Genomic DNA, 27,481 nt, shown 5'->3' on the forward strand with positions numbered 1-27,481 from the left:
ATAGCAAAGTATGGAACTTACAATTTTGTTTTAAAATAACAATAAATTAGGTAAATATTATATAATTATATATATATATATATATAATATTTAAATTGAAATGTTGTGCATTGATCAATGAGTAATGTAGATGGCCAGTATACAATCATTATTATTATTTATTGTAGGCCTACTAACAGCAGAATTTTGCTCTTTTGCAATTGATAGAATTATTATTAAGGAAACCTAGTAAATGTGAATTGCTGTAATATATCATTTTGATTTAATTGTGTTGTTCCATATAAACAATAATATTGTGGGACACCGTAGAGGTTCAGTCTCCTAGCAACAGTCAAGATTTCCTCTATCATGTTTACGACGACGATATTAATATATTTCCTTTTAATTGCCTAAACTAAATCATATATACAGTTTAGGTGTCGTTTTGTGACACAATGGCGTGTAGGTCTATATAAAAACAACAGTAGGCTTGTGGTATTATTGTAAGTTCAGTGTGACAAAGTGAAAGTGGTTCCTCAATGACGCACTAAAAAGTGAATAAATCAAACAAGTTTTGCAGCAACAAGAATAACAGGAAATAACGTTGAGAGTCACAATATGATCTTACCTGTAGATGCAACGTGACAGAAGAGGAACAAAATGAGTAACTTCATCTTGTTTTGAGTAGTAAGAGATAGAGAGAGCTACAGTCAACTGACTAGCAAATATTTCGATGTTTGTCAGAAGCTTGGAACTTGTCGACTCAGGTGCGGATCCGCCCTCAGGTGTCTCACTCATGTTGGCCATGCGCCCAGGATACTGCCCGCCTACAGAGAGGTATCATACGAAACTAGAAACCCTAAGGAATCCATTGGTAGATTTGAAAACAGGAATTTTTTGTCATTCCATTTGTTGTATTTCTACTTTTACTGAACTAAAAGATGTGAATACTTTTTCCACCACATTCAGCATGTTGTACTCGATTCAGTATTAAATCAGCAACTTGACTTTTTCCATGTGGTTTACTGGAGACAATCCATATGCAGTGGGACTACGTGACCCTAATGTTTGAGAAATCCATAGACAAAGTTTGTAAGTGATGCAACTAAATAGTACTGATTACAGTTTAGTGAGTCAAGACGTTTCTTGCTGCAGTCTGCAAAAGTGGATGAAAAAAAAAAAAAAAAAAGATTGATTTAATACAAGATTTTAAAGATAGTCCTAATTTGAATTGATATCATGGAAACTTGGAGAGAGGAAGTAAAGAACAACATTGCCCTCTGCTGGTCTGTTAAAGTGATTACTAAAAAAGAACAACTACAATGTGACAGAAGAGCAGAACTTTGAGGTGTGACATGAGAATAAAAAGAAATCTACCTTAGAGCTGCAACGATTAAGTGATTAGTTGTCAACTTTAATCGATTAATCGGTTTGAGTCATTTTTGTAAGAAAAAAAAGGTCTAAATTCTCTGATTCCAGCTTCTTAAATGTGAATATTTTCTGGTTTCTTTACTCCTCTATGACAGTAAACTGAATATCTTTGAGTTGTGGACAAAACAAGACATTTGAGGACATCATCTTGGGCTTTGGGAAACACTGATCGACATATTTTAACATTTTATAGACCAAACAACTTTGATTAATCAAGAAAATAATTGACATATTAATCAACAATGAAAATAATCGTTAGTTGCAGCCCGAGTTAAAGGTCCCATATTGTAAAAAGTGAGCTTTTCTTGTCTTTTATATTATAAAGCAGGTTTAAGTGCTATGTAAATACTGTGAAAGTATCAAAACGCTCAATATACGGAGAAATACACACAGCCCGTATTCAGAAATTGTGCGTTTGAAATAAGCGGTTAGGATTTCGGTCCATTTGTGATTTCACAAATCTACAATATTTAGACCAGGGGTGTCAAACGTATGGCCCGCGGGCCGGATCAGGCCCGCGAACGGGTTTAATCCGGCCCGCGGGATGATTTTACAAAGCATAACAAGGAGCTGCAATTTTTCAATTTCCTTGTCTGAAAGATGTGTGCGCGACCCAACATGCCGCAGACATGAAGCGGTTCAAAGATAAAATAACGGGACTATTGCGGGAGTTTGAGCAACGTTTTCAGATTTTTGGTGAACTGGAGAAAGACTTCAAAGTTTTTTGCTCGCCATTCACCGCGAATGCCTCTGATCTGCCCGTCAACATCCAACTTGAAATAATAGACTTGCAGTGTGACTCAGATTTGAAGGGCAAATTTACTGCAGCTGGCTTGGACACATTTTATCAGTATCTCTTGCCACGTTACCCCAACTTGACAGCCCTTGCTGCAAAAGTGTTGTGCATGTTTGGAACCACATATCTTTGTGAGCAAGTTTTCTCTGTAATGAGCATCAATAAAACAAATCTGCGCTCAAGGCTCACGAACAAGCACTTGAATAACATCCTGAAATTGGCTGCCACTCAGGATGTGACGCTTGATATTGATGCACTTGTGAAAGCTAAAAGATGCCAGGTTTCAGGAGTGAAATAAACAATGGGTAATCCCACTTAAAATGCTGCATGAGACACTGCACCCTGATATAGTTCTGTGAAAATGATTGTCTTCTGTGGAAATTTAAAGAAAGTGAACAGTGTGTGATTTACTGTAATAATGTCAGTCACTTCAATTCATAAGTTTGGTTTGTTGAAATTGTTCATGCATTGCACAGCTTTTATTTTTCTATCAATAAATAGTTTAGCCTACAAGGCAGGGAGTAACTCAACCCTCTTGAATAGTTTCTACCTCAGTTTGTATGGTTTGTTGAGTTAGCACAGGGTTAATATGTGGAAATGACAAATGAGGTATTTGATACCTAGAAGAGTTGTTTTATTTATTTATTATTTATTTCGTATTTTGTTCAATCCCAGATAGGCTGTGACTTAAAGTTTAATGGCTTTGTAGATACACTGAGACGAAGTTTAAGTTCCAATCACTGAGGCATTGTGTTCTTGAAATTGCACCAATTTTTTCCTCAGAATTTTCAACTAACTTGAAGTGTTTTGTCAAGAGGATTATTTGTGATGTGTACATTTTCAGAATGTGCTTGTACTATTTTGGACCAAAGTAAAACAAAGAAAACAATCTGAAGTTGTCGTTATTTTTAAGTTATTATGCCATGATTTTACCGGTCCGGCCCACTTGAGAATACATTTTTCTCCATGTGGCCCCTGAGCTAAAATGAGTTTGACACCCCTGATTTAGACCTTTTTCATTCTTACAAAAATGACTCAAACTGATTCATCAATTATAGTTGACAACTAATCACTTAATCGTTGCAGCTCTAAGGTAGATTTCTTTTTATTCTCATGTCACACCTCAAAGTTCTGCTCTTCTGTCACATTGTAGTTGTTCTTTTTTAGTAATCTCTTTAACAGACCAGCAGAAGGCAATGCTGTTCTTTACTTCCTCTCTCCAAATTTCCATGATATCAATTCAAATTAAGACTATCTTTAAAATCTTGGATTAAATCAATTTTTTAAATTTCTTTTTCATCCACTTTTGCAGACTGCAGCAAGAAACGTCTCGACTCACTAAACTGTAATCAGTACTATTTAGTTGCATCACTTACAAACTTTGTGTATGGATTTCTCAAACATTAGGGTCACATAGTCCCACTGCATATGGATTGTCTCCAGTAAACCACATGGAAAAAGTCAAGTTGCTGATTTTATACTGCATCCCAAAGCTCTTATTTTTCATTTCCTTGCTCCTCGATCGAACCGGAAGTTGTTCTGGTGCGCCGTCTTGAAGACCGTCCCAAAGCTCTTATTTGTGCACGGAAGAGCGAGGATCGAGGAGCGAGGAGGGATCTCTGAGGAGCGATGAGCGAAGATACACGGCAGCATCCTTCATTGAGGTCTTTTACTGACCGACACGCCCCCTTATTGGATATCAGTTACTGATTGGACGCTGCTGCTGACCGGCCTGATCTGATAACTTTACCGCTCAACATCACTGGAGTTTTATACCAGAGTGAAGACAGATCACAGATTAAACATTTTATATTTTAGTTGTCTTCTGATAGCTAAACCAATAGCTAAGTGATAGCTGTATCCTTCTCATTTCTAATGGCATCTCTATCTGTAATGCTGCTATTGGAGTCGTTCTAAATGCACCTGTACATAGTCTCAGAGCCTGATATTGTATGGTATCCAACGTTTGCTGCAGATCCATATACTACACTACCATAATCTAATGTTGATCTAATTAACCCAATATATATGGCCTTCAAAGCAGTTCTATCTGCCCCCCATTCGCTTCCAACTAAACATCTCATTACATTCAGTACTTTCTTACATTTGTCCACTAATTTCTGTACATGTACAGCCCATGTCATTTTTTCCTCAAACCATGCTCCAGTAGTCAATGTGGCGTCTACATATATATATGTATGGGGGCACTGTCAAACAGCGGACTCACTGCTGACAGCTGACACCAGGCGGATCCACACATCGAACGCATATATACACACACACATATATACTTTACTTGAGTATTTCCATTTTTTGCTAATTTATACATTTTATTCCATCAGTTATTTACAACTAGTTAGTTTTCAGATTAAGACTTTACATACAAAAAAACATACATTGAAAGCTTTTACTTCATTTGGAGTACTTTTTATTGCTACTTTTATTTAAGAATTAAGGTCTCCCTTGTAAAATAGATTTGTGTCAAGGTATTAGTTTAAAGGGGTACAAAGTGGCTCACCCACAGCTGATCCAGGAGGGAAGTCCACTCAATAGCATGAGCAAAAACTAGTCTTTCCACAGTCATCTCAAACTCACAAACTTTCAAAGAACAAATTTGCAACTCTGCTGGGTCCATTTTGGTCAGTTCATTCTGTCAAGGTATTAGTTTAAAGGGTGGACCCAAATGCAGAGTGACCAGGCAGACAGATACATTTAACAAAAAGCAAACTTTAATTGTAAAACTGGTGGGAAAAAAAACAAATCTTACATGAAAACCAAAAACAGAGGGCAGGCTGAGAAAAACAAAGTACAAAGGAAAACCCCCAAAAAACTAAACTGAGAACAAAAACTAAATTACAAACCGGAAGACACGAGGATCACAGGCAGGATGGCAGGATGGCAGAGATAACACCGGCAACAACACATACTAGGCAGGAGCAATGACAAACTGACAACAACAGAGGGCTTAAATACAAGAGGGTGATTAGACACAGGTGGAACAAATCAGGGCGGGGCAGACAATCAAAAAAGGGGGGAAAACAAGCAAAGGTGGGAAGTAAAACCAGACAAGACACAGGAAGAGTGAATTTCAAAATAAAACAGGAAACACTGGAATGCATTGATATAAAAGAGCCCAAATCCAAAACAAACCAAAATCACAATAACAGAACTAATAAACCAAAAGGAGGAGATAAGACAGTCTTAACTTATAACAAAAAGAAAAAGTCCAATGTTCTCTGGTACAGTGCCAGACCATGACATTTTGATCTCACTTCCAGGAATATAAAAATAATGATAATTAAATATATGTTGTACAGATTGTAAAGTCCTCTGAGACAGAAAGTTGTGGAGTTCAGCATCCTCTTCTATGTTCACTGCCACGCTGTCAAAATAAGTAGTAAATAAAGTGAAATCCTTGTCATATTGGTGTCCACATTATGAAGGACGTTTGTTTTTATGGTGAACAGGACATTAGTTGCTCGCCCACGAGGAAAAAATATATATATATAATTTTATATAATGTGAAATATTTCACAGTATAATGCTTACTTTTAGCAGGGCAAAACCCTGAAATACAGATGAGAGAAAACAATGTTAGAAAATGATTCACATTTCATTTTGTGCTTCACTATCACTTGTCAAATAAATGGATTGAGTTACCAGAAGTACCACACTAAATATGCAGGACGAGACTATCACAGGTATTTATTTGAATTCATCAGAGGAATAAAAACATCTCTGTTCCTCACCGTTATTGTTCCTCCTCCAGATGAAGAGTCCAGCGATGCAGACCGCCAGCAGCAGCAGCAGCAGTCCTACAACAACTCCAATAACAGGACCAGCAGGGAACCCTGCAGGAGGAACTGGAACCAAAACAGAACATTCACACTTTGGGTTCATTCACACTGTGTGCTGTGTGGTTCTGAAAGTGTTTTCAGTGGTAATGCCTCAGTTCTGGATATGACTTTCATTTCAAATCAACATTCAGGCAGTGCTGTCAAACATTATTGGTCAAACAAATGTGTAGTAAATAAAAACCCTGACAAAGAGGTTCACAGCTTATCAGTAGTTTAAGTGGGTACAGTAAACCAGGAGTTCAAGATATAAAAGCGTTATTTAGCGCCATCTATGTGTGAAAAGCCATCAAACTTGGCAGCACCTCTCAGAGTAAATGTCAGCACCGGTCCTCTAAATGTGGTTGCTGTTGCACGTTTTTAAGACTTATGGCTGGTTATGTAATACAGTAGTTCTCAAACTTTAGAATAATCAGGTTGGTGTTCGCGACAACCACTGATGTAATAAACCATAACTTGGAAATTTTCACAGCCAGTCCCACTGTAGACAAATAACACAACATATCATAAACTTTGCTCCTGTAGCTGACGGGTTAAGACGCCGACCACGAACCATAATGTCCCCAGTTTGAGAACAACGAAGAGACCTTTGTTGAATCTCTCTCTGCCTCGTTTCCTGTCATCTCAATACTGTCTCCAGTAAAGGCACAAACTGTCGCTGCTCTACTTTGTTTTATGTGAGTTTATATGGCTTTTTAAAGCATTTCTTTTTACATTTGTATTATGTTTTCTGTTTTTCAGTTTTCTGTGTTTTACCTAGCTGCGAGACAAAATGCTCCTGGGGGACAACAAAGTTGAAGTTAACATTTTGGCACTATACACACTAGTTTCTGATAAGTTCTTCCTTAATCATGGTCTAACTGTCCACCAAATGTTACAGGAATCTGTTGCAAATAAATAAATAAATATACAAGTATATTTCAGTCTTACCCCAGTTGGTCCTGATCACTGCTTTGTCCAGTCTGGTGACGATGTCGTCCACCACACCAGAGAGATGAAACACACAGTCGTACCTCCTCCAGTCTTCAGGTGCGACTGATGACAGGTTCAGCTCAACACTCATCTGGAAGGATCCATCGTGGTTGGGGAGGATCTCTCCGAGGTCCACGTCCTCATGAATCTCCTCTCCATCTTTCCTCCAGAACATCATGGCTCTGTCGGGGTAGAAACCTGTAGCATGGCAGCTGACTGGAGAGGAGGGAGTCTTCTGGAGGAGAGACACTGAGGGACGCTCTGGGGAGAAGGACAGACACAGATGAGTCTGTACTGAGACACCAGGATGTGTCAGGATATTATTTTCATTGGAATGATACAGTGCCTTAGAAGCACTGAGTCCATGTACAACAGTACATCTTGCCATGTGATCCTACCTGTTCTCTGCAGAGAGCTCCTCCCATAGTGTAGGTACTTCCTCAGCAAGTCAGGACATATGTGGATGTAGTAGTTTTTGTAGTATTCTAATCTAGCTTTGCCTTTATCCCATCTAAGTTTGGTGATGAAAGCCTGTTGTTTTGGAGCGGTCCATGTCAGCGTCTGCAGGTCCAACACAAGGAAGTCTTCTCCATCATAACCGTACTGACTAAAACCAACAACCTCTCCAGTCTCGTCGTCCCACTCACAGCCGTTCATCCTCTGTAAAATGTGGGCATCTGAGAGAGACAGAGACAGAAAAAAGAGACATCTCAGTACAGCCAGCTCCTTTACCATTCTACCTTCTGTTTTAGAGGGGTGGGGTACAGGGGATGTTCAGGGGTAGACATAGAAGTGGTGTACATCATCTGAAAGCTGGGAACCTGGAGATTCATTTTAGATGCAGCACTGTATAAGAGCGTAGAACATTTTGATAGAAGTATATGATGGTCATCCCCATGCTCTATTATGTCTCATAATCATTTTTGGGTTGATACCATTTGTTACAGATTGGGTGCTAAATTTAACCATATTTTAACACTGGAGAATTGATAAAAAAAGATCAATAATCTCTCCAAAATACCACATTAAGACACCAAGACCTTGAGGAACACCATAGAAAAAGAAACTTGTGACATTTAGAGATTTCTGCAAGAATTGCATTTTTCTGCGATTGGATGGCGAGCACTTCTGTTGTGTAAACTGCTCAGAAACCCCCTTATTGTCAATGTAGTTAGGAAAGTCATCCATCCTCTGAATGCTCTAGGTCTTTAGTTAGTGGTTGTAAAGTTTCATGAGGCTGTGATTATCCTAGAGGTCACCACAGGTCATTTTATAGAGTGAGGTCAAGTTTAAAAAAATGGTCTCAATACAATTAAATGTCTCCTATGGGGACTAACATCATCACACATGAATACAGTTGGGCTCATTGGATCCACAAGAGTCTCAGCTTTACAGTGATACCCAATTTATGTAATTCAAGACTGATTAGGGACCCTAGTATGCAGAAATATTCAGATACATCATTTAAGAATACGTGGAAATAACAGATTTATACTGCATTAACCCTTAAGAACCCACGGTGACAGATGTCCTTTAAACGTTCTGGAAAGTTCCTTTCTAAAGCTTTATCCTTGACTTTAACTCATGAAGTCCCTAAGTGACACATACTGAACATCCTGATGGGTCATCTGACAGGTCATGTGATTTTGTGATCCCATAACAACATTTCCAAGATGTCTGTGTGCCAGGTTAACACATGTGACAGAACTAGCTAAATAGAAAAAGCTTGTTTATTGTTGCTAAAGGTAAGATTCAAGCCATTTAAGAATTGTAATAGTTACATAATATGTCCTTTATTACATTTAACCTGTTGTGATCACATTTCTTGAACAAATTGATATAAAAAGAATCCGATGAATATCGTTGTGACATATATGTCACATTGGGCCTTTAACCGGAAAATTGTCACGCAAAACCTGATGTGCCATATATGTCACAATAATAAATATGATAATGATCTGCTCAGTTAATTTAGCTGATTCAATGATATTTAGTTAATAGATTTGATATTGTTCAATTCAGGGCATATTAAAACAAATGTAAACAAAAAATCACGTTATATGAATTAAATTATTAATACAATTTATAAGGAAACAATTTTCGCCTATCAGTAAATAAAATAAACAGACAAACAAGATTTTTCTACCCTATATCAGTTATATTTCAATGCCATTTTATTTTTTCTGTAGTATGGATAACAAGAAGCAGTACAGTGTTCAGGATGCACTGGCAGTCATCCAGGGAGACGGCAGTGAGTTTGAGGGTTGTGAAGGTAGCTCAGATGAAGACCCTGAAGACCCTAATTACACTCCCATCAACAACAACATGGAGTATGATGAGTCAAGTGAGTCTGGTGATTCAGACTGTAATGAATCAGGTGATTTAGATGAAGTACCTCAACCAAAGATGAACCCTGGGCAACAAACTGTAACTGAGCAAGGAAAGAAATGTTTTCTTGTAGAAAGAAACCTTTTGAAGCCCCTGAGGGCAAATTCGAAGGAGAGTGTCACACCCCCCGACAATCTTCATACTCCCCTGGAGTATTTCAGGAAGTTCATCACAGCAGACATGCTTGAGTTACTGAAGGAGCAAACAAATTTGTACAGTGTGCAAAAATCTGCACATCACAGCAATGTAAACACCACTGTTAAGGAGCTGGAAATATTGATTGGCCTCTACCTGCACATGGGTCTTTGCCAACTGCCGGGAAATCGAGCTTACTGGGAAAATGACACAAGGTATGCCATGGTGGCTGACAACATGTCACGCAACCGTTTTCAGACCCTGCTGGCATTTCTACACTTCACTGATAACACTGATTTGTCAAACAGGCAAGAAGGGGATAAGTGCTGGAAGATCCGTCCATGGCTTGATAAGTTGGTGTAGAGTGGTGTACATCATCTGAAAGCTTGGAACTTGAAGATTCATTTCAGATGCAGCTCTGCGTGGCAAGTTGTTCTAGTCATTAATAACAAATACAACTTAATTAATAAATGGATGAATAAATTAAAATAAATAGTGAGAGTGTATAAGAGCGTAGAACATTATAATAGAAGTATATGATGGTCATTCCCATGCTGTATTATGTCTCATAAGTTGTTGCAGCATTTTTTGGTTTGATACCATTTGTTACAGATTTGTTGCTAAAGTTAAGCATATTTTACCACTGAAGTATTAATAAAAATGATCACTAATCTCTCCAAAATACCACATTAAGACACCAACACCTTGAGGATCACCATAGAAAAAAACCGTGCTGTGATTTGGTATCAAAAACGTTTGACATTTGGAGATTGCATTTTTCTGCAATTCTGGAAACTGCTCAGAAACCCCCTTATTGTCAATCTAGCTAGGAAGCCATTCATCCTCTGAATGCTCTAGGTCTGTAGTTGGTGGTTGTAAAGTTTCATGAGGCTGTGATTATCCTAGAGGTCACCACAGGTCATTTTATACAGTGAGGTCAAATTTCAGAAATTGTCTCACTACACTGAAATGTCTCCTATGGGGACTAACATCATCACACATGAATACAGTTAGACTCATTGGATCCACAAGAGTCTCCGCTTTACAGTGGCAGACAATTTATGTAATTCAAGACTGTTTAAGGACCCCAGTATGCAGAAATATTCAAATACACCATTTTAGAATAGGCGGAAATAACAAATTTATACTACATTAAAAAAAACTGCATGTGATTATCATAAAGTGTGCATGTGTAAGGTCAAGGGACCCCTTTGAAAATCGCCATGGCAGTTTTTCCTCGCCAAAATTTAGCGTAACTTTGCTGCGTTATTTAGCGATCTTCCCGACAAGCTAATATGACATGGTTGGTAGCAATGGTGTCATGTTCTGGCTGTGCCAGCTTATTATTTACTTTTGTGATTTTGGATTTGGTGTTTTTGTATATTTTTCCGGTGTTTCCTGTTTTATTTTGGTAGTTCACTCCTCCTGTGTCTTGTCTGGTTTTACTTCCCTCCTTTGTTTGTTTTCCCGCCTTTTGTTGATTGTCTGCCCCGCCCTGATTTGTTTCACCTGTGTGTAATCTTGTCTAGTATTTAAGTCTGTGTGTTTCCCCTCTGTCCTTGTCGGTTCGTCTTGTCTTCCCAGCCCCGTCTACCTTGTCCTCCGTGTCTCTTGTTTCCTCCGGTTCTGGTCCTAGTGTTCCTCCTGCCCGTGTTCCTAGTCTCTTCTGGTTTGTAGTTTCATGTTGTTCTCAGTTTGGTTTTTTTGGTGTGTTTCATTTGTACTTTGTGGTTTCTTTGTATTTTGTTCCCCTCCTTGTTTTTGTGGTTTTGGATCTGTTTTTTCAGCTTAATTAAAGCTCGCTTTTATTTAAAAACTACCTGTCCTGCCAGTTACTCTGCATTTGGGTTCAATGTTCAATTCATCCTAAACGCGACAGAACGAACCGACCAGTAAAATGGACCCAGCAGAGCTGCAAATGTTTTTTTTGAAAGTTTGTAATTTTGAAAGGACTGTGGAAAGACTCTTTTCTCAAGTCTTATGCTTGGAGTCCCATCTTGGAACAGCTTGCTGTGCAGAGGCTATATTTTAAGGAGAAGCCATGGGTGAGCCATTTTGTGCCCCACTTAGACATTGTTACAAAGAGACTGAACCAGTTCATGCACACCCATCAGCTCTCTCTGCCTACAAATCACCATTCTCAACTACAGACTGTTAACATTGGCTTCCTGACCTTCCAGCCCATGTCCCAGCAGTCAGCTAGCTCTAAGCTAGCATCAGCCCCAGATCTGTTCTTAGGAACCCGCCTTGCCCTGGGAGGCCCACTAAGTTTCCAGTCTAATCCTCGCCATGCTAGCATCCATGACACTAGCTTCAAGCCGGATGCCATGCTAGGGGTTGGATCTCCCAGAAGGAAGCGTGGGTCTCAGAGGCGGCGTCCTCCTAAGTTTCTCAGTGTTCAACCCGAATTCAAGCCTACTCCTGTGTCGGCGGTCCGGCCGACCTCTGCTCCAAGTGTCCTGTCGGCGGTCCGGTCGACCTCTGCTCCAAGCGTCCTGTCGGAGGTCCGGCCGACCTCTGCTCCAAGCGTCCTGTCGGAGGTCCGGCCGACCTCTGCTCCAAGCGCCCTGTCGGAGGTCTGGCCGACCTCCGTTCCACGCCTCCTGTCGGGGGTCAGGCCGACCTCCGTTCCACGCCTCCTGTCGGGGGTCAGGCCGACCTCCGTTCCACGTCTCCTGTCGGGGGTCAGGCCGACCTCCGTTCCACGTCTCCTGTCGGGGGTCAGGCCGACCTCCGTTCCACGTCTCCTGTCGGGGGTCAGGCCGACCTCCGTTCCACGTCTCCTGTCGGGGGCCTGGCCGAACCTCGTTCCACGTCTCCTATCGGGGGCCTGGCCGACCTCCGTTTCAGTAGGACCGCAACCGCCACCTCCTGTTTCGCCTGGGTTTCAGCCCAAAAACTGTGTTCCTGTGACTGCTGGGCCACAGTTCCAAGCCCCCGGGTTTTCTGGCTCTGTCTCTGCTCTGCCCCCGGGCCGTCCGCCCGAGTTCCCCGGCTCGAACTTTGCCCTGGCCCCGGGCCGCCCGCCCCAGTTCCCAGACTCTGTCCCGGTTCTGTCCCCGGGTCATCTGCCGGAGTTTCTCGGTTCGGACTCTGTCCTGCCTCCGGCCCGTCCACCTGAGTTCCCAGACTCTGTTCCGGTTCTGCCCCCGGGTCATCCACCGGAGTTTCCCGGCACTGTCTCTGCCATGCCCCCGGGCCGTCCGCCTGAGTTTCCCGGATCTGACTCTGCCCTGCCCCCGGGTTGTCCGCCCGAGTTCCCAGACTCTGTCCCGGTTCTGCTCCCGGGTCATCCACCGGAGTTTCCCGGCTCTGTCTCTGCCCTGCCCTCAGGCCGTCCGCCCGAGTTCCCTGACTCTGTCCCGGTTTTGCCCTCGGGCCGTCCGCCTGAGATAATCGGTGCCCAATGTTCCTGGAGTCCCTCCTCCGGACCCCCCACCGCCCACCCGGTTCTGTTTGTGGAACGTCTGGGATCCGTCCCTTGAGGGGGAGGCGATGTCATGTTCTGGCTGTGCCAGCTTATTATTTACTTTTGTGATTTTGGATTTGGTGTTTTTGTATATTTTTCCGGTGTTTCCTGTTTTATTTTGGTAGTTCACTCCTCCTGTGTCTTGTCTGGTTTTACTTCCCTCCTTTGTTTGTTTTCCCGCCTTTTGTTGATTGTCTGCCCCGCCCTGATTTGTTTCACCTGTGTGTAATCTTGTCTAGTATTTAAGTCTGTGTGTTTCCCCTCTGTCCTTGTCGGTTCGTCTTGTCTCCCCAGCCCCGTCTACCTTGTCCTCCGTGTCTCTTGTTTCCTCCGGTTCTGGTCCTAGTGTTCCTCCTGCCCGTGTTCCTAGTCTCTTCTGGTTTGTAGTTTCATGTTGTTCTCAGTTTGGTTTTTTTGGTGTGTTTCATTTGTACTTTGTGGTTTCTTTGTATTTTGTTCCCCTCCTTGTTTTTGTGGTTTTGGATCCGTTTTTTCAGCTTAATTAAAGCTCGCTTTTATTTAAAAACTACCTGTCCTGCCAGTTACTCTGCATTTGGGTTCAATGTTCAATTCATCCTAAACGCGACAAATGGATTCCTTAGATGTTCTAGTTTCATATGATAACAGTATCATCACTCAGTGCAACAACCTCTTAAAGAGGTTAAGGGGTTAACAGATAATATGACATCTTCACCACAGAGACACACACATTGGCTCAGTGTGTTTATACTGTAAGCTATGTCTCACCTCAGAGGGAGGAAACATTTCACCAGTAAAAAGTTACATATGAACATAAACATACTGTACCTCCAGTTTGGTTTAAGCGCTGCTTCAGGCTGTCCAAGTTGGCTCTGAAGAACAGCTGGTTATCATAACACTCCTGAGAATACCACTCCAGGTGTTGTGGCTCATCCTTTACTAGTTTCCTCACCCAGTCCTGTTTGGGTTCTGGGGTCTTGATGTTGATGTCACAGTAACCCATCAGCACTTCATCGAGCATCGCAGCAGCTACAAACTCTGGGAAGTTTGGGACTCCAGAAGTTGCAGTAGAGAACATTTTCAGGGAGTGTTTCACTGCAAGACAAAGAAGGTTTTGAATTAGATTTTAAACATTTTTGAGGGATTGATTGATTAACCCATTTGTGCCCACAACTGAAATTTTGAATTTTGGGCTTGCCTCAGCACTAATTTGAAGACATTTTCAAAATCGGTCAAACCGTTTGGCTGAAAAGTGAGTTTTTCTTATTATACTAAATATAGTCTTTGGGCACATGGGCCTACTGTTTTTGCACTCCTTTATATTTGAGGTAAAAACAGTAGTCACGTGACCTCAGATGAGATATACAGTAGTATGATAAGAAAATGGCTGTATCTCAGAAACTACAAAGGGCACAATCAAGTATTTGGTATCTATGAACTCATACAAAGTTGAATATCAAAGATATGCACACATATGCAGTGTAAAAAGTGTTGTACTGTTAGATACTTGCCAAAAATATGTCCGTACCACTTTTCAAATCTTTTTACCGATCAGAACAAATGTGTCCTTATCATACTAAATCTAGTCTTTGGGCACAAATGGGTTAATTGGTTGTCAATTCCCCAAAAAGGAGAATTTTAAAATATGTTGAATTACTCTGAGCTACAAAACAATACGTTATAGACCCATTCTCATTACTGATAGATAGATAGATGTGCTTAATTGATCCCAAATTGGGAAATTATTGTGTTACAGCAGCAGAGTATCCAGGCAATGCACAGGAACAGTAAATATACATATTAACACTAGAGGTAATATCTATAGTATACTCAATATAACGAATATATTAAAATACACTATAAATATACCAGACTACTACAACTAGCTTAGCAAATATAAAATTTTAACATAGAATAACAATAACATGCTATATACAACAGCAAAGTGTGTAATGCAATACTATGTATTAACAGTGTGCAAGTTACAATTTTGTTTTAAAATAAAATTAAATGAGGTATATATATATATACCTCATTTAATTTTATTTAATTTAATGAGGTATATATATATATATACCTCATTTAATTTTATTTTAAAACAAAATTGTAACTTGCACACTTTGCACCTCTATTTTCAAAGAGGAGCTGAGCTTGAGGAAGACACAGAGAGGGAGATTTATTATATTTATATATATTATTGTAGGCCTGTTAAAAGCAGAGATTTGCTCTTTTACAGTTGATAGAATTATTATTAAGGAAACCTAGTAAATGTGTTGGAATTGCTGTAATATATCATTTTGATTTAATTATGTCATACTACATAAACAATAATATTGGGGGATAGTATGTCCTCTCTATGATCACAGCATTTCCCACATCACAGAGGTTATGTCTCCTAGCAACAGTCAAGGTTTCCTCTATCACGTTTATGACGACGTTATTGATATATTATTGCCTAAACTAAAGCATATATACAGTTTGTGTCGTTTTGTGACACAATGGCTAGTAGGTTTATATAAAAACTGTAAAGAAGATTCCATATCCTTTCATGCATTTTCTACCTCAGTTTATGTGGTTTGAATATCTATGCCTTAGTTTATATCCTTAATTATCGTTTTGCTAAGTGCATTTCTATTGGCTGAGTAGCCTGTCAATCAATCCTTCGTAGCAGAGGTAAATCGTCTCCTTTTTCTGTTGCTCCAGAGAGTTCCGTGACAAGTGAGCTGTAGTTGATCTACAACGTAATAAGTACTGCACAATTTGGACATTTTAGACAGTGAGAGCCTGTGTGCGTCCATTGAGATGTAAGTTTCCTTTTTGTTATTTGAAGATATAAGTCTTAAAGGTCCCATATCGTGCTCATTTTCAGGTTCATACTTGTATTTTGTGTTTCTACTAGAACATGTTTACATGCTGTAATATTAAAAAAAACGTAATTTCCCTCACTGTCTGCTTGAATATGCCTGTATTTACCCTCTGTCAGAAACGCTCCGTTTTAGTGCATTTCAACAGAATTGCAACAGAATTGCAACAGAATTGCAACAGAATTGCGTTGCCTGGCAACAGTTTGGGTCCATGTTTACTTCCTGTCAGCTGATGTCATTCACATACACTGCAACCAGAAATAAACTGGGACACATTTAGAATGTTTACGTTTAAAACCGTTTAATGGTCTAAATATTGTATATTTGTGACATCACAAATGGACAGAAATCCTAGCAGCTTGTTTCAAACGCACAATTTCTGAATACGGGCTGTGTGTGTATTTCTCTGTATATTGAGCGCTTCCATACTTTCACAGTATTTATAAAGCACTTAAACCTGCTTTATAATATAAAAGACATGAAAATCTTACTTTTTACAATATAGGACCTTTAAGTTGTTACATGAGGGATGCATAATTGTTAGCCGTGCTCGTTACAGAGTTAGCTCTGTATTTACTGTGTTTTATGTTATACCATGCGTAGCAATGCTGTAGGTAGTGTTACGGAGTGAAATGGTAATGGAAATGGTAACGACGCACTGCTCTCGTGTGTCGTTCATTGCACAGACAAGCAGCAAGTGTAGTACGAGATAAGAGGGGCGCTGCCCAATAAAACCATGTGTTCATATAAGAGTATATAATAGAATAATATATAATAATATATAAGAGAATATAATCCATAAGAGATAGTGCATAAGAGATTGAATGTTATTTTAATTTATTAGCTATAATGTTGTTTGTCCTGTTATTTGACAGCACTGTGTAAGAGTATTAAGGATCACAGTATATCCTGTATATGGTAGTAATGTTAGTTATATGGTGAAATTATGTACATAATGCTGTATTCTGTAGAGCGTTGTATGTAATGATTCCCATACAATCAATATCCATTAAAGTCCTTTATTTCTACGGTTACAGAACCACACACTAACGGAAACTATACTTACTGTCTGAAGTGTAAATGATGCATAGTGCGTGAAGTTTACAATAAAATTCACTGAAGACAAATCCATCTCAAGAGCATTTTGACTGATGTCCCACGGTTATTCCCCTATCCTACCAGCAAAGTAGTAACTATAATAATAATAGATTAAACTTATATAGCGCTTTTTAAAGATCTCAAAGACGCTTTACACATTCGGGGGGAAAACGGTGAGACAAACAGGGACGAACGACAAAAACAGGCGACATACACAGGCACACTCTCATACATACACACGGACAAATGGGTAGGGGGGAGCTACAAGTAAGCAGAGGAGAAAAGATGGGTCTTGAGGCGGGACTGGAATATGGTGAGGGAATCGGAGTCTCTGATGAGTTTTGGGAGGGAGTAGTAGTCAAGAGCAGGTCGCCTTTTCCGATTTATTGTGACATTATTGTAAGGTCAGTGTGACAAAGTGAAAGTGGTTCCTTAATGTCGCACTATAAAGTGACTAAATCAAACAAGAATAACAAGAAATAACGGTGAGAGTCACAATATGATCTTACCTGTAGATGCAACGTGACAGAAGAGGAGCAAGTTGAGCAAAATTAGTAACTTCATCTTGATTTGAGTAGAAGAGAGAGAGAGAGAGAGAGCTTCAGTCAGCTGACCAGCAAATATTTCGACATGGGTCAGGTTCCTGGAGGGAGTTATGACGTCCATTTGAGGGGCTGATATTATCAACGGCTAATAAGCGAGATCATTTTTTCTGAAAGATCAAATTCTTTTGAAATGTACTCTCTTTAAAAGAATTATAATTATTATTACTATTACTATTAATACTTAATATCCACGAAAAGATATGTTGAGCAAAATGTCAGTTTCCTTGTAGTTCGCTCTAATTTGCGGTTTTCAGTAGCTTTCACTGTCGTCTACTTAAAGTGGGACATTATAACACTTTTAGTTATGACAACTTTAAATCAAGTATTAATACATGACATAATCTTACCCAAAGTACAACATCTTTAAACAAGAAAAAAAACATGCATGACAACTCCATGTAAATAAAGTTAAAATAAAAATAAAAGTTAAAAATAAAAAATAAATTATAAAAAATATCCATTTATAACAGTGTATGTGCATCTCAATATCTTCACATTATAGTAATTGGATGTGTTTCTGTTGTTTGAGGTTTGCAGAATAATAGAGCTAGAGTAAAATAAATACCATAATTAACAATCTATGTGCATTATTCCATTATTAATAAATCCAGCAATGAAACTGAGTATTATCCGATGATACCCAGACCTGAAAGATCATGCTGTTTTTCCCTCCTTCTTGCCTGAATTAGGTGATTTCTCTTGGATGCATTCGGTCGACTATGTCGATTTTTTTTTTAAATAGATTTAATTTTAAATCTGTTAATACAATAAACAATCAAACCTTTACATAGATAAATACATATGAAAGAAATGAAGGGACACAAAATGAAAATAAATAGATACAAAAATTAAAATAAATAAAGCAACATAAAGCATGCCAGGGTCAATATAAATAAATAAAATATAGAGTAATTTAAGTAAAAACATTAGATTAAGAGCACAGGCTCACAGTTTTACTAGCCTTTTTTTTCTTAAGTTATTGTCTTTTTATATAGTTACATTTCTGTGTGACATCACTGACATGATTGTGCATTACAGTGTTGAGATTCTACATGAATTATTACTAAAGAAGACCAGGCGGATATCCAGGACTTTAATTAAGCTACCAGCAGAGGGAGACAAAGACTCGTTTTTAGGAAGCTGGTCCACAGAAGAGACTAGAGGTGATGCACAGTGATCTCACACACCTACAGTATATCACCATTCACTTTAAGAGTCGTCCCTTTCAGAATGTTGAACTTCACCGTTCAAGTATTCAAGTATAGGATCCCCGGTTTTACTTGGCTGGCTACATTTAGAGAACATGTGAGGGTCAGTCTGTCCTCCAGCAGGGAGCAGTCTGGTGATATGAAAAGTAAAAAAAAGTGTATTCAGTCTTTGTGGATAATAAAGTGAAGGTGTGAACTAACCACAGATACAGGAGGTCAGGATGATGAGCAGCAGGATGCTGCAGATCATCTTTTCCCTGTGAGAGGAGACAGAAACACAAGTTCAGTTATTACAGGTATAAGAGAGATCTACAGTCTTCATGTAGTCATTACAAAACCTGATCCTGTTTAGGATTACAACTGACTGATGTCAGATTATTGCTGATATCTATCTATCTATCTATCTATCTATATATAGATATCTATATATCTATATATAGATATATAGATATAGATCTATATATCTATATAAATATATAGATCTATATCTATAGATATATATAGATCTATAGATATAGATCTATATATTTATATAGATAGATAATTTGAAATATTTCACAGTATAATACTTACTGTTAGCAGGACGAAACCCGGAAATACAGATGGGAGAAAACAATATTAGAAAATGATTCACATTTCAGAATTTATGAAAGCAGAAAAACAAAAAACAGCACTTTGTGCTTCACTATCACTTGTCAAATAAATGGATTGAGTTACCAGAAGTACCACACTAAATATGCAGGACGAGACTATCACAGGTATTAATTTGAATTCATCAGAGGAATAAAAACATCTCTGTTCCTCACTGTTATTGTTCCTCCTCCAGATGAAGAGTCCAGCGATGCAGACCGCCAGCAGCAGCAGCAGTCCTACAACAACTCCAATAACAGGACCAGCAGGGAACCCTGCAGGAGGAACTGGAACCAAAACAGAACATTCACACTTTGGGTTCATTCACACTGTGTGCTGTGTGGTTCTGAAAGTGTTTTCAGTGGTAATGCCTCAGTTCTGGATACATTTCAGTTTGCATGAACATTCAGGAGTGCTGTCAATCATTATTGGTCAAACAAATGTGTAGTAAATAAAAACCTCGACAAAGAGGTTCACAGCTTATCAGGCCAGTTGCTCTGACGTCACATGTCATGAAGATCTTTGACGGACTGGTTATGCAGCACCTCGAGCCCCTTGTGAGCGACTCCCTGGACCCCCTGCATTTTGCATACCAGGCAAACATCGGTGTGGATGATGCCATCATCTATCTGCTCCACAGAGCCTACGGACATCTGGAGAGGCCGCACAGCACCGTAAGAATCATGTTCAACGACTTCTCCAGCGCCTTCAACATCATCCAGCCACGCCGGCTAGCTGAGAAGCTCTCAGTGATGCAGGTAGACCATGGCCTGGTGTCCTGGATTATGGACTACCTCACCAGCAGACCACATAATGTCAGACTGAAGGGCAGCCTGTCAGATGTGCTTGTGAGCAACACCGGCACCCCCCAAGGAACTGTGCTGTCACCCTTCCTGTTCACCACCTACACCTCCGACTTCCGCTTCAACTGGGGTACGTGGCACCCACAGAAGTTCTCCGATGACTCCTCCATCGTCAGCTGCATCACGGATGACAACGAGGAGGAGTACAGAGCCCTGGTGGAGAACTTCGTAGGGTGGTGTGACAACGATCACCTCCAGCTCAACATCGGAAAGACCAAGGACCTGGTGGTGGACTTCCGCGGGGCAACAAGAGGCCCCTAACTCCCATCACCATCCGAGGGGAGGAGGTGGAGGTGGTGGACACCTACAAGTTCCTGGGAGTACACATGAACAATAAACTGGACTGGACCGACAACACCGAGGCCCTCTACAGGAAGAGACAGAGCAAACTGTTCTTCCTGAGGAGGCTCAGGTACTTCAATGTCTGCAATAGGCTGCTGCAGATGTTTTACCAGTCTGTAGTAACCAGCGTCCTCTTCTTTGCTGTGGCATGTTGGGGGGGGGGGGTAACACTGATCATGCTTTCAATCTATAGGCTACCACTAACACTGCTACTGCAATTACTATTATGTTCATTTTCAGGCACCTTATCAATATCATACTAATAAGAGCAATCAGAAGAACAGGCAAATAGTAGTATATAAATAAATAATGGTAAAAACAAATATAAGTATAATAATATTAGTTATGATCTGAATTCATTGAAATAATGGTGATAATACAGCAATTATTAAAAAACAATAAAACACAAAATAATCTAATAGCGTAACTTTTAATCATTGGTTTCACACATTACACTGGAAACACTGGCATTATGCCTTAAGGAGTGTCCACTGTACTTCAAAGTTTACTGAGTACCTAAATTTAGCTGGGCAAAAAGATACCATTTCATTTTAAAAATACAAATATTAATAAAGAATGTGTGATTAGTCTGTATTTCATTCCACAAAAAATATCTGAACTGTCATTTTTGTTTTGTATGATAATCTCATTAGAGTCAGGGCAGTGTAATTACATAGCTAACTTGCATCTTTATATCCTGAAATCAACTGTATTTCTTCCTGGATGATGCATCATTTTTGACTGTTGTATCAGTTTTCAACAGTTACCATAATAACGGAGGTTTATAGTACATTTATATTTAGTTTAACTTGAGTATCTCACACATCTGCAACCACCAACAGGGTTTTGATCAACAGTTGTAAACTTCAGAGTTACTAACCAATTCCAAAGTTGAGCCTTTCTGGCATCAGTGCTTCAGATTCTCTAGAAATGCTGGATTGTGCAGTAAATATGTACAGTGGATATGAGCCGAAGACGCAATTATAAACAGGTTGTTAGAAAAATCTCGTTTATCAAAATAAAACCCAGTCCTCACTTCAGCTGAATTAAGCAGAGCAAAGCAAATTCAGTCACAAAAACATATGACAGAAATAAATCAGACATTCACCTCCAGCTGACATTAGGACTGTTGTCTCATGTGGTGTGTAACAGGAGATATGAGCTGAAGCTTTCTCAGGGACTCTGTCAAAAATATAAAAGTTAACATATTACAGGATCATTTATCTAGTTAGCAACACCCAAAACACCAAGCTAATGGTACACCTAATCATTTTACTAACATCTGTGTCTAAAGTCAACTCAACATTATTGTAATATCAATACAATTTGATTGCATTGAACTTGTTAGCTGCTAGTTAATCTCCATAATACGTTATCACACCTAAAGTAACTTAAGAGAGCGTTGAATAAATAAAGTCAAGCTACATATTGCTGAGTCAACGTTTCTGTTCCAAAACCAAAGCCAGCCATCAGTTTTATTGTTTGCAATATCAGACACATCGTCTTTAATATATACAATACGTACATATCATGTTTTAAACACAATATTATGTTCGATATGAACATCAACAAGCTAACATTAGCTTATATTGATTATCTAACAGTAACGAATGTTAGCTAGCTCTTATCTGATGTTACAGAAGCAAACGTTTTGTAAGGATATAACGTTAACTTGAACAGTTGATAATGTGTAAAACGCTTAAAGGAAAACGTGATATGAAAGTACTAGTTTATAATCATGACTTTATAATTGATTGAATCATATCGAAGGACAGACCGGTGATCCAGGAACCGGAAGCAGTAACGTTAACGTATTTAACAGTTTTTCACCAAAACAAACGGAACGTTAGCTTAACGTTACTCCTCGTAGATCATAAATGTTTGAATATAAAACGACTCGTTGAAATGGGTTGAGAAATGTAGACGTTATAGTGCTTTATATCCAGAAAAACAGAGCTCCTCCGTTCACTTGTATTTGTTTACAGGTCAGTCTTGCCCTGTCCAATATGGCGCCCACGTTGACGTCTGCTCCAGGAGTCAATCAGTCAAATTCAAAGAGGCTTTATTGGCATGAATGTTCAGGTTACATTATTGCCAAAGCAAAATTACATATTAATGAATAATTACATTTCACAAGAAATAATCACAAAATAATCACAATCACAATGTACCAATACATTTTAAATATACATTCTTTTACAGATGTAGTTAATCAGAAATATATTCGGAGCTTGTAGCACCTCTTATTGTATTGTATGGCAACAGTCAACATATTTTGCAGCTAATATTGCACATTGATTTTTCTCCCCACATAAGTATGATATTTCTATCAGTATCAGTCTACATATATGTCTATGGAGGGCACTGTCAGACAGCGGACTCACTGCTGACACCAGGCGGATCCACATCCCTCCTCCCCCTTGGATTTAATCCAAGATTTTAAAGATAGTCCTAATTTGATCATGGAAACCTGGAGAGAAGAAGTATAGAACAACATTGCTCTCTGCTGTTCTGTTAAAGTGATTACTAAAAAAGAACAACTACAATGTGACAGAAGAGCAGAACTTTGAGGTGTGACATGAGAATAAAAAGAAATCCACCTTAGAGCTGCAACGATTAAGTGATTAGTTGTCAACTATAATCGATTAATCGGTTTGAGTCATTTTTGTAAGAATGAAAAAGGTCAAAATTCTCTGATTGCAGCTTCTTAAATGTGAATATTTTCTGATTTCTTTTCTCTTCTCTGACAGTAAACTGAATATCTTTTGAGTTGAGGACAAAACAAGACATTTGAAGACGTCATCTTGGGCTTCAGGAAACACTGATCGACATTTTTCACCAATTTCTGACATTTTATAGACCAAACAACTAATCGAGAAAATAATCGACAATGAAAATAATTGTTAGTTGCAGCCCTGCTGTAATCTATCTAGATCTCTCCTCACAGACTATGAATTAATAAAAAAAACTACACCATTCAGGTTTTGTTGTACAAAGGTGGAAAGTAATTTATTACATTTATTTAAGTACCTAAGTACAGTTTTGAGATACATACTGTGGTTCAATCCTCGGCTGCTCCGGTCACATGTGAATGTGTCCTTGAGCAAGACACTTAACCCCAAATTGCTCCCGAAGGCATAGCCATAAAAGTTGGCACTGATAGCCTCTGCCATCAGTGGGTGAACGGGTGAGTGCTGACATGTAGTATAAAGTGCTTTGAGTGGTCGGAAGACTAGAAAAGTGCAAAATAAATGCATTTACCAATATAAAAATAAAAAATAATAATAATAATGATAATAATAGTAATGATAATAATAAAAAAAGATCTGGGGCAGCTGTGGCTCAGAGGGTAGAGCAGGTCGTCCACTACTCGGAAGGTCGGTGGTTCACTCCCCGGCTGCTCCGGGTCACATTTTGATGTGTCCTTGAGCAAGACACTTAAAGGGACTGTTTGTAACTTCTTATACGTATAAATCATTGCGGGTCGGTGTCCCATGCGCGCTCACGTGTGGCTACACTGTTCAGACGAGACTCCAACACAAACTACACGGAAGCACCAAAACCGCAAAGTTGTATCTAGTGAAGCCCGTCTGTTAAACAGTGTTGGCCGCGGTCGGAAGACGCGGGGGAGACCGTAGCTTTGGTCTCCAGGGCCGTAGTCTCTGCTCCTCTGCCTGCCTGCTTGCTTACACACCGCGCTCGTTCTCGCTATTTCGCTCCACTCTCACGTGCATGCGTGCACACTACACACTGCAGAAGAGTTAGTTTAGCTCTGAGAATATCTAGTGAATGTACAGTGGACGTTTGTGCAGAAATAACTGCTGCAGCTCCTCCAGACCAACAGAGGTTTCCCGTGTCTTGTGAAGTGACGGGGCTCCGTAGAGAGAAACGTTATCATCTCCAACCAAAACTCCGGTGTCTCCCCTGTTCCCTCCGGGCCGCGGTCGGGAGGCTGAGGCAGGAAAAGCCAACACTAGAATCAGCAGTGATTCATGGAGAGACCTTCGTCTGGTCAGCTAACATTACTGCCAAGCAGCTGAAATATAGAGTGATATTGTGGTTTTAGCTGACGTGTGTCGCCTCACTGTTTTGAGCGATGCTCGTTCATGTCTATGTAGAGCGAGCACAAGCGCGAGCAACAGGACGCTGACTTTTGTTGACTTAACGGCCACAGGTGTCGCTGTTAACAAGCATTTTCTGATTCTTACAAAATAGTCCCATTAACCCCAAATTGCTCCTGAAGGCATGACCATCGGTGTGTGAATGAGTATTTAGATTAGATCCTGATAGGCAAAGTTGGCACCTTAGCAGCTTCTGCCATCAGTGTGTGAACGGGTGAATGCTGACATGTAGTGTGAAGAGCTTTGAGTGGTCGGAAGCCTAGAAAAGTGCTATATAAATGCAAGTCCATCCGAACACTTCTTCCCTCCTTCAGTATGGCATCAAATCAGATGAGCAGCTCTCATTAGAGAGATTTATTAAATGAGTTTGGGTGGTTTTCTTTATCCAAATGAAGGGTAGAGAACGCCATTTGTTGTACAGATTGTAAAGTCCTCTGAGACGATAAGTTGTGGAGTTCAGCATTCTCTTCTATGTTCACTGCCCCGCTGTCAACACAAGTAGTAAATAAAGTGAAATCCTTGTCATATTGGTGTCCACATTATGCCGGACGTTTGTTTTTATGGTGAACAGGATATTAGTTGCTCGCCCACAAGGGGAAAAATATATATAATTGTATATAATGTGAAATATTTCACAGTATAATACTTACTGTTAGCAGGGCGAAACCCTGAAATACAGATGAGAGAAAACAATGTAAGAAAATGAAAGCAGAAAAAGAAAAAACAGCACTTTGTGCTTCACTATCACAGTCAAATAAATGGATTGAGTTACCAGAAGTACCACACTAAATATGCAGGACGAGACTATCACAGGTATTTATTTTAATTCATCAGAGGAATAAAAACATCTCTGTTTCTCACCGTTATTGTTCCTCCGACAGATGAAGAGTCCAGCGATGCAGACCGCCAGCAGCAGCAGCAGCAGTCCTACAACAACTCCAATAACAGGACCAGCAGGGAACCCTGCAGGAGGAACTGGAACCAAAACAGAACATTCACACTTTGGGTTCATTCACACTGTGCTGTGTGGTTCTGAAAGTGTTTTCAATGGTAATGCCTCAGTTCTGGATATGACTTTCATTTCAAATCAACATTCAGGCAGTGCTGTCAATCATTATTGGTCAAACAAATGTGTAGTAAATAAAAACCCTGACAAAGAGGTTCACAGCTTATCAGTGGTTTAAGTGGGTACAGTAAACCAGGAGTTCAAGATATGAAAGCTTTATTTAGCGCCATCTATATGTGAAAAGCCATCAAACTTGGCAGCACCTCTCAGAGTAAATGTCAGCACCGGTCCTCTAAATGTGGTTGCTGTTGCACGTTTTTAAGACTTATGGCTGATTATGTAATACAGTGGTTCTCAAACTTTAGAATAGTCAGGTTGGTGTTCGGGACCCCCCAGCCAGTCGTAAACAACTGTTTCTACACACCTCCCCCAGCTGATTTTGAGTGATTATAGTGAACGCTCTGATTAATAAATGTAGGATAAATAATATAAGGCTTTGTTTGTGTGTTTAGTTTGGTTTAGTTTGAACAGCTCGCTCCTAGGCGTTGTCCAATGTGCTCCAGGCACTGTGGATTTCTGATGCGTTTCGTGACTTTTTCTCTCCCCCCGACCCGCCGGAAATGCCCCGTCAGAAACTCACCTGCATGCACACTTTGATTCTCACAAACACACTCAATAAAATCTGTTCTGAGGCAAATTATTTCGCTGGTACAGGCGATGTAATGTAAAGAACCATTCCCCAGTCTAAAATACACCATCACTTGTGATTCCAGTCTTACCCCAGTTGGTCCTGATCACTGCTTTGTCCAGTCTGGTGACGATGTCGTCCACCACACCAGAGAGATGAAACACACAGTCGTATCTCCTCCAGTCTTCAGGTGCGACTGATGACAGGTTCAGCTCAACACTCATCTGGAAGGTTCCATCGTGGTTGGGGAGGATCTCTCCGTGGTCCACGTCCTCATGAATCTCCTCTCCATCTTTCCTCCAGAACATCATGGCTCTGTCGGGGTAGAAACCTGTAGCGTGGCAGCTGACTGGAGAGGAGGGAGTCTTCTGGAGGAGAGACACTGAGGGACGCTCTGGGGAGAGAGACAGACACAGATGAGTCTGTACTGAGACACCAGGATGTGTCAGGATATTATTTTCATTGGAATGATGAGTCCATGAACAATAGTACATCTTGCCATGTGATCCTACCTGTTCTCTGCAGAGAGCTCCTCTCATAGTGTACATACGTCTTCAGCTGGTCAGGACATGTGTTGTTGAAGTAGTTTTTGTAGTATTCTAATCTAGCTGTCTCATTATCCCATCGAAGTTTGGTGATGAAAGCCTGTGGCTTTAGAGCGGTCAAGTTGTTCTAGTCATAAATCAGAATTAAAATGTATTAATAAATGGATGAATAAATTAAGATAAATAGTGAAAGTGCATAAGAGCGTAGAACATTATGATAGAAGTATATGATGGTCATCCCCATGCTCTATTATGTCTCATAAGTTGTTGCAGCATTTTTTGGTTTGATACCATTTGTTACAGATTTGTTGCTAAATTTAACCATTTTTTACCACTCTATTGATCAAAAGTATCACTAATCCCTCCAAAATACCACAATAACACACCAAGACCTTGAGGAACACCATAGAAAAAGCCATGCTGTGATTTGGTATCAAAAACGTTTGACATTTAGAGATTTCTGCAAGAATTGCATTTTTCTGCAATTCTGGAAACTGCTCAGAAACCC

The 27,481-nt window shown here is 39.8% G+C and overlaps 1 protein-coding gene across 6 annotated transcripts in view; it reads right to left on the reverse strand.

The window, feature by feature from the left end:
- The window catches only part of LOC119503890 (major histocompatibility complex class I-related gene protein-like), a 121,248-nt gene that overhangs the window by 85,698 nt on the left and 8,069 nt on the right, over positions 1-27,481 (reverse strand). The window contains exons 2-3 of one of the 6 annotated variants that reach the window (XM_037795906.1): positions 17,475-17,564; positions 13,832-14,098 (exon numbers count right to left, since the gene is read on the reverse strand). In XM_037795906.1, coding sequence (XP_037651834.1) covers positions 13,832-14,098; positions 17,475-17,529 — 322 coding nt within the window. In that variant the 5' untranslated portion in view covers positions 17,530-17,564. Of the gene's footprint in view, positions 1-13,831; positions 14,099-17,474; positions 17,718-27,481 lie in introns of those variants that run through there. The other 5 variants (XM_037795905.1, XM_037795910.1, XM_037795908.1 and 2 more) reach the window with 5 other exon arrangements.

This window comes from Sebastes umbrosus, chromosome 15 (assembly GCF_015220745.1).
Source record: "Sebastes umbrosus isolate fSebUmb1 chromosome 15, fSebUmb1.pri, whole genome shotgun sequence".
Taxonomy (NCBI): domain Eukaryota; kingdom Metazoa; phylum Chordata; class Actinopteri; order Perciformes; family Sebastidae; genus Sebastes; species Sebastes umbrosus.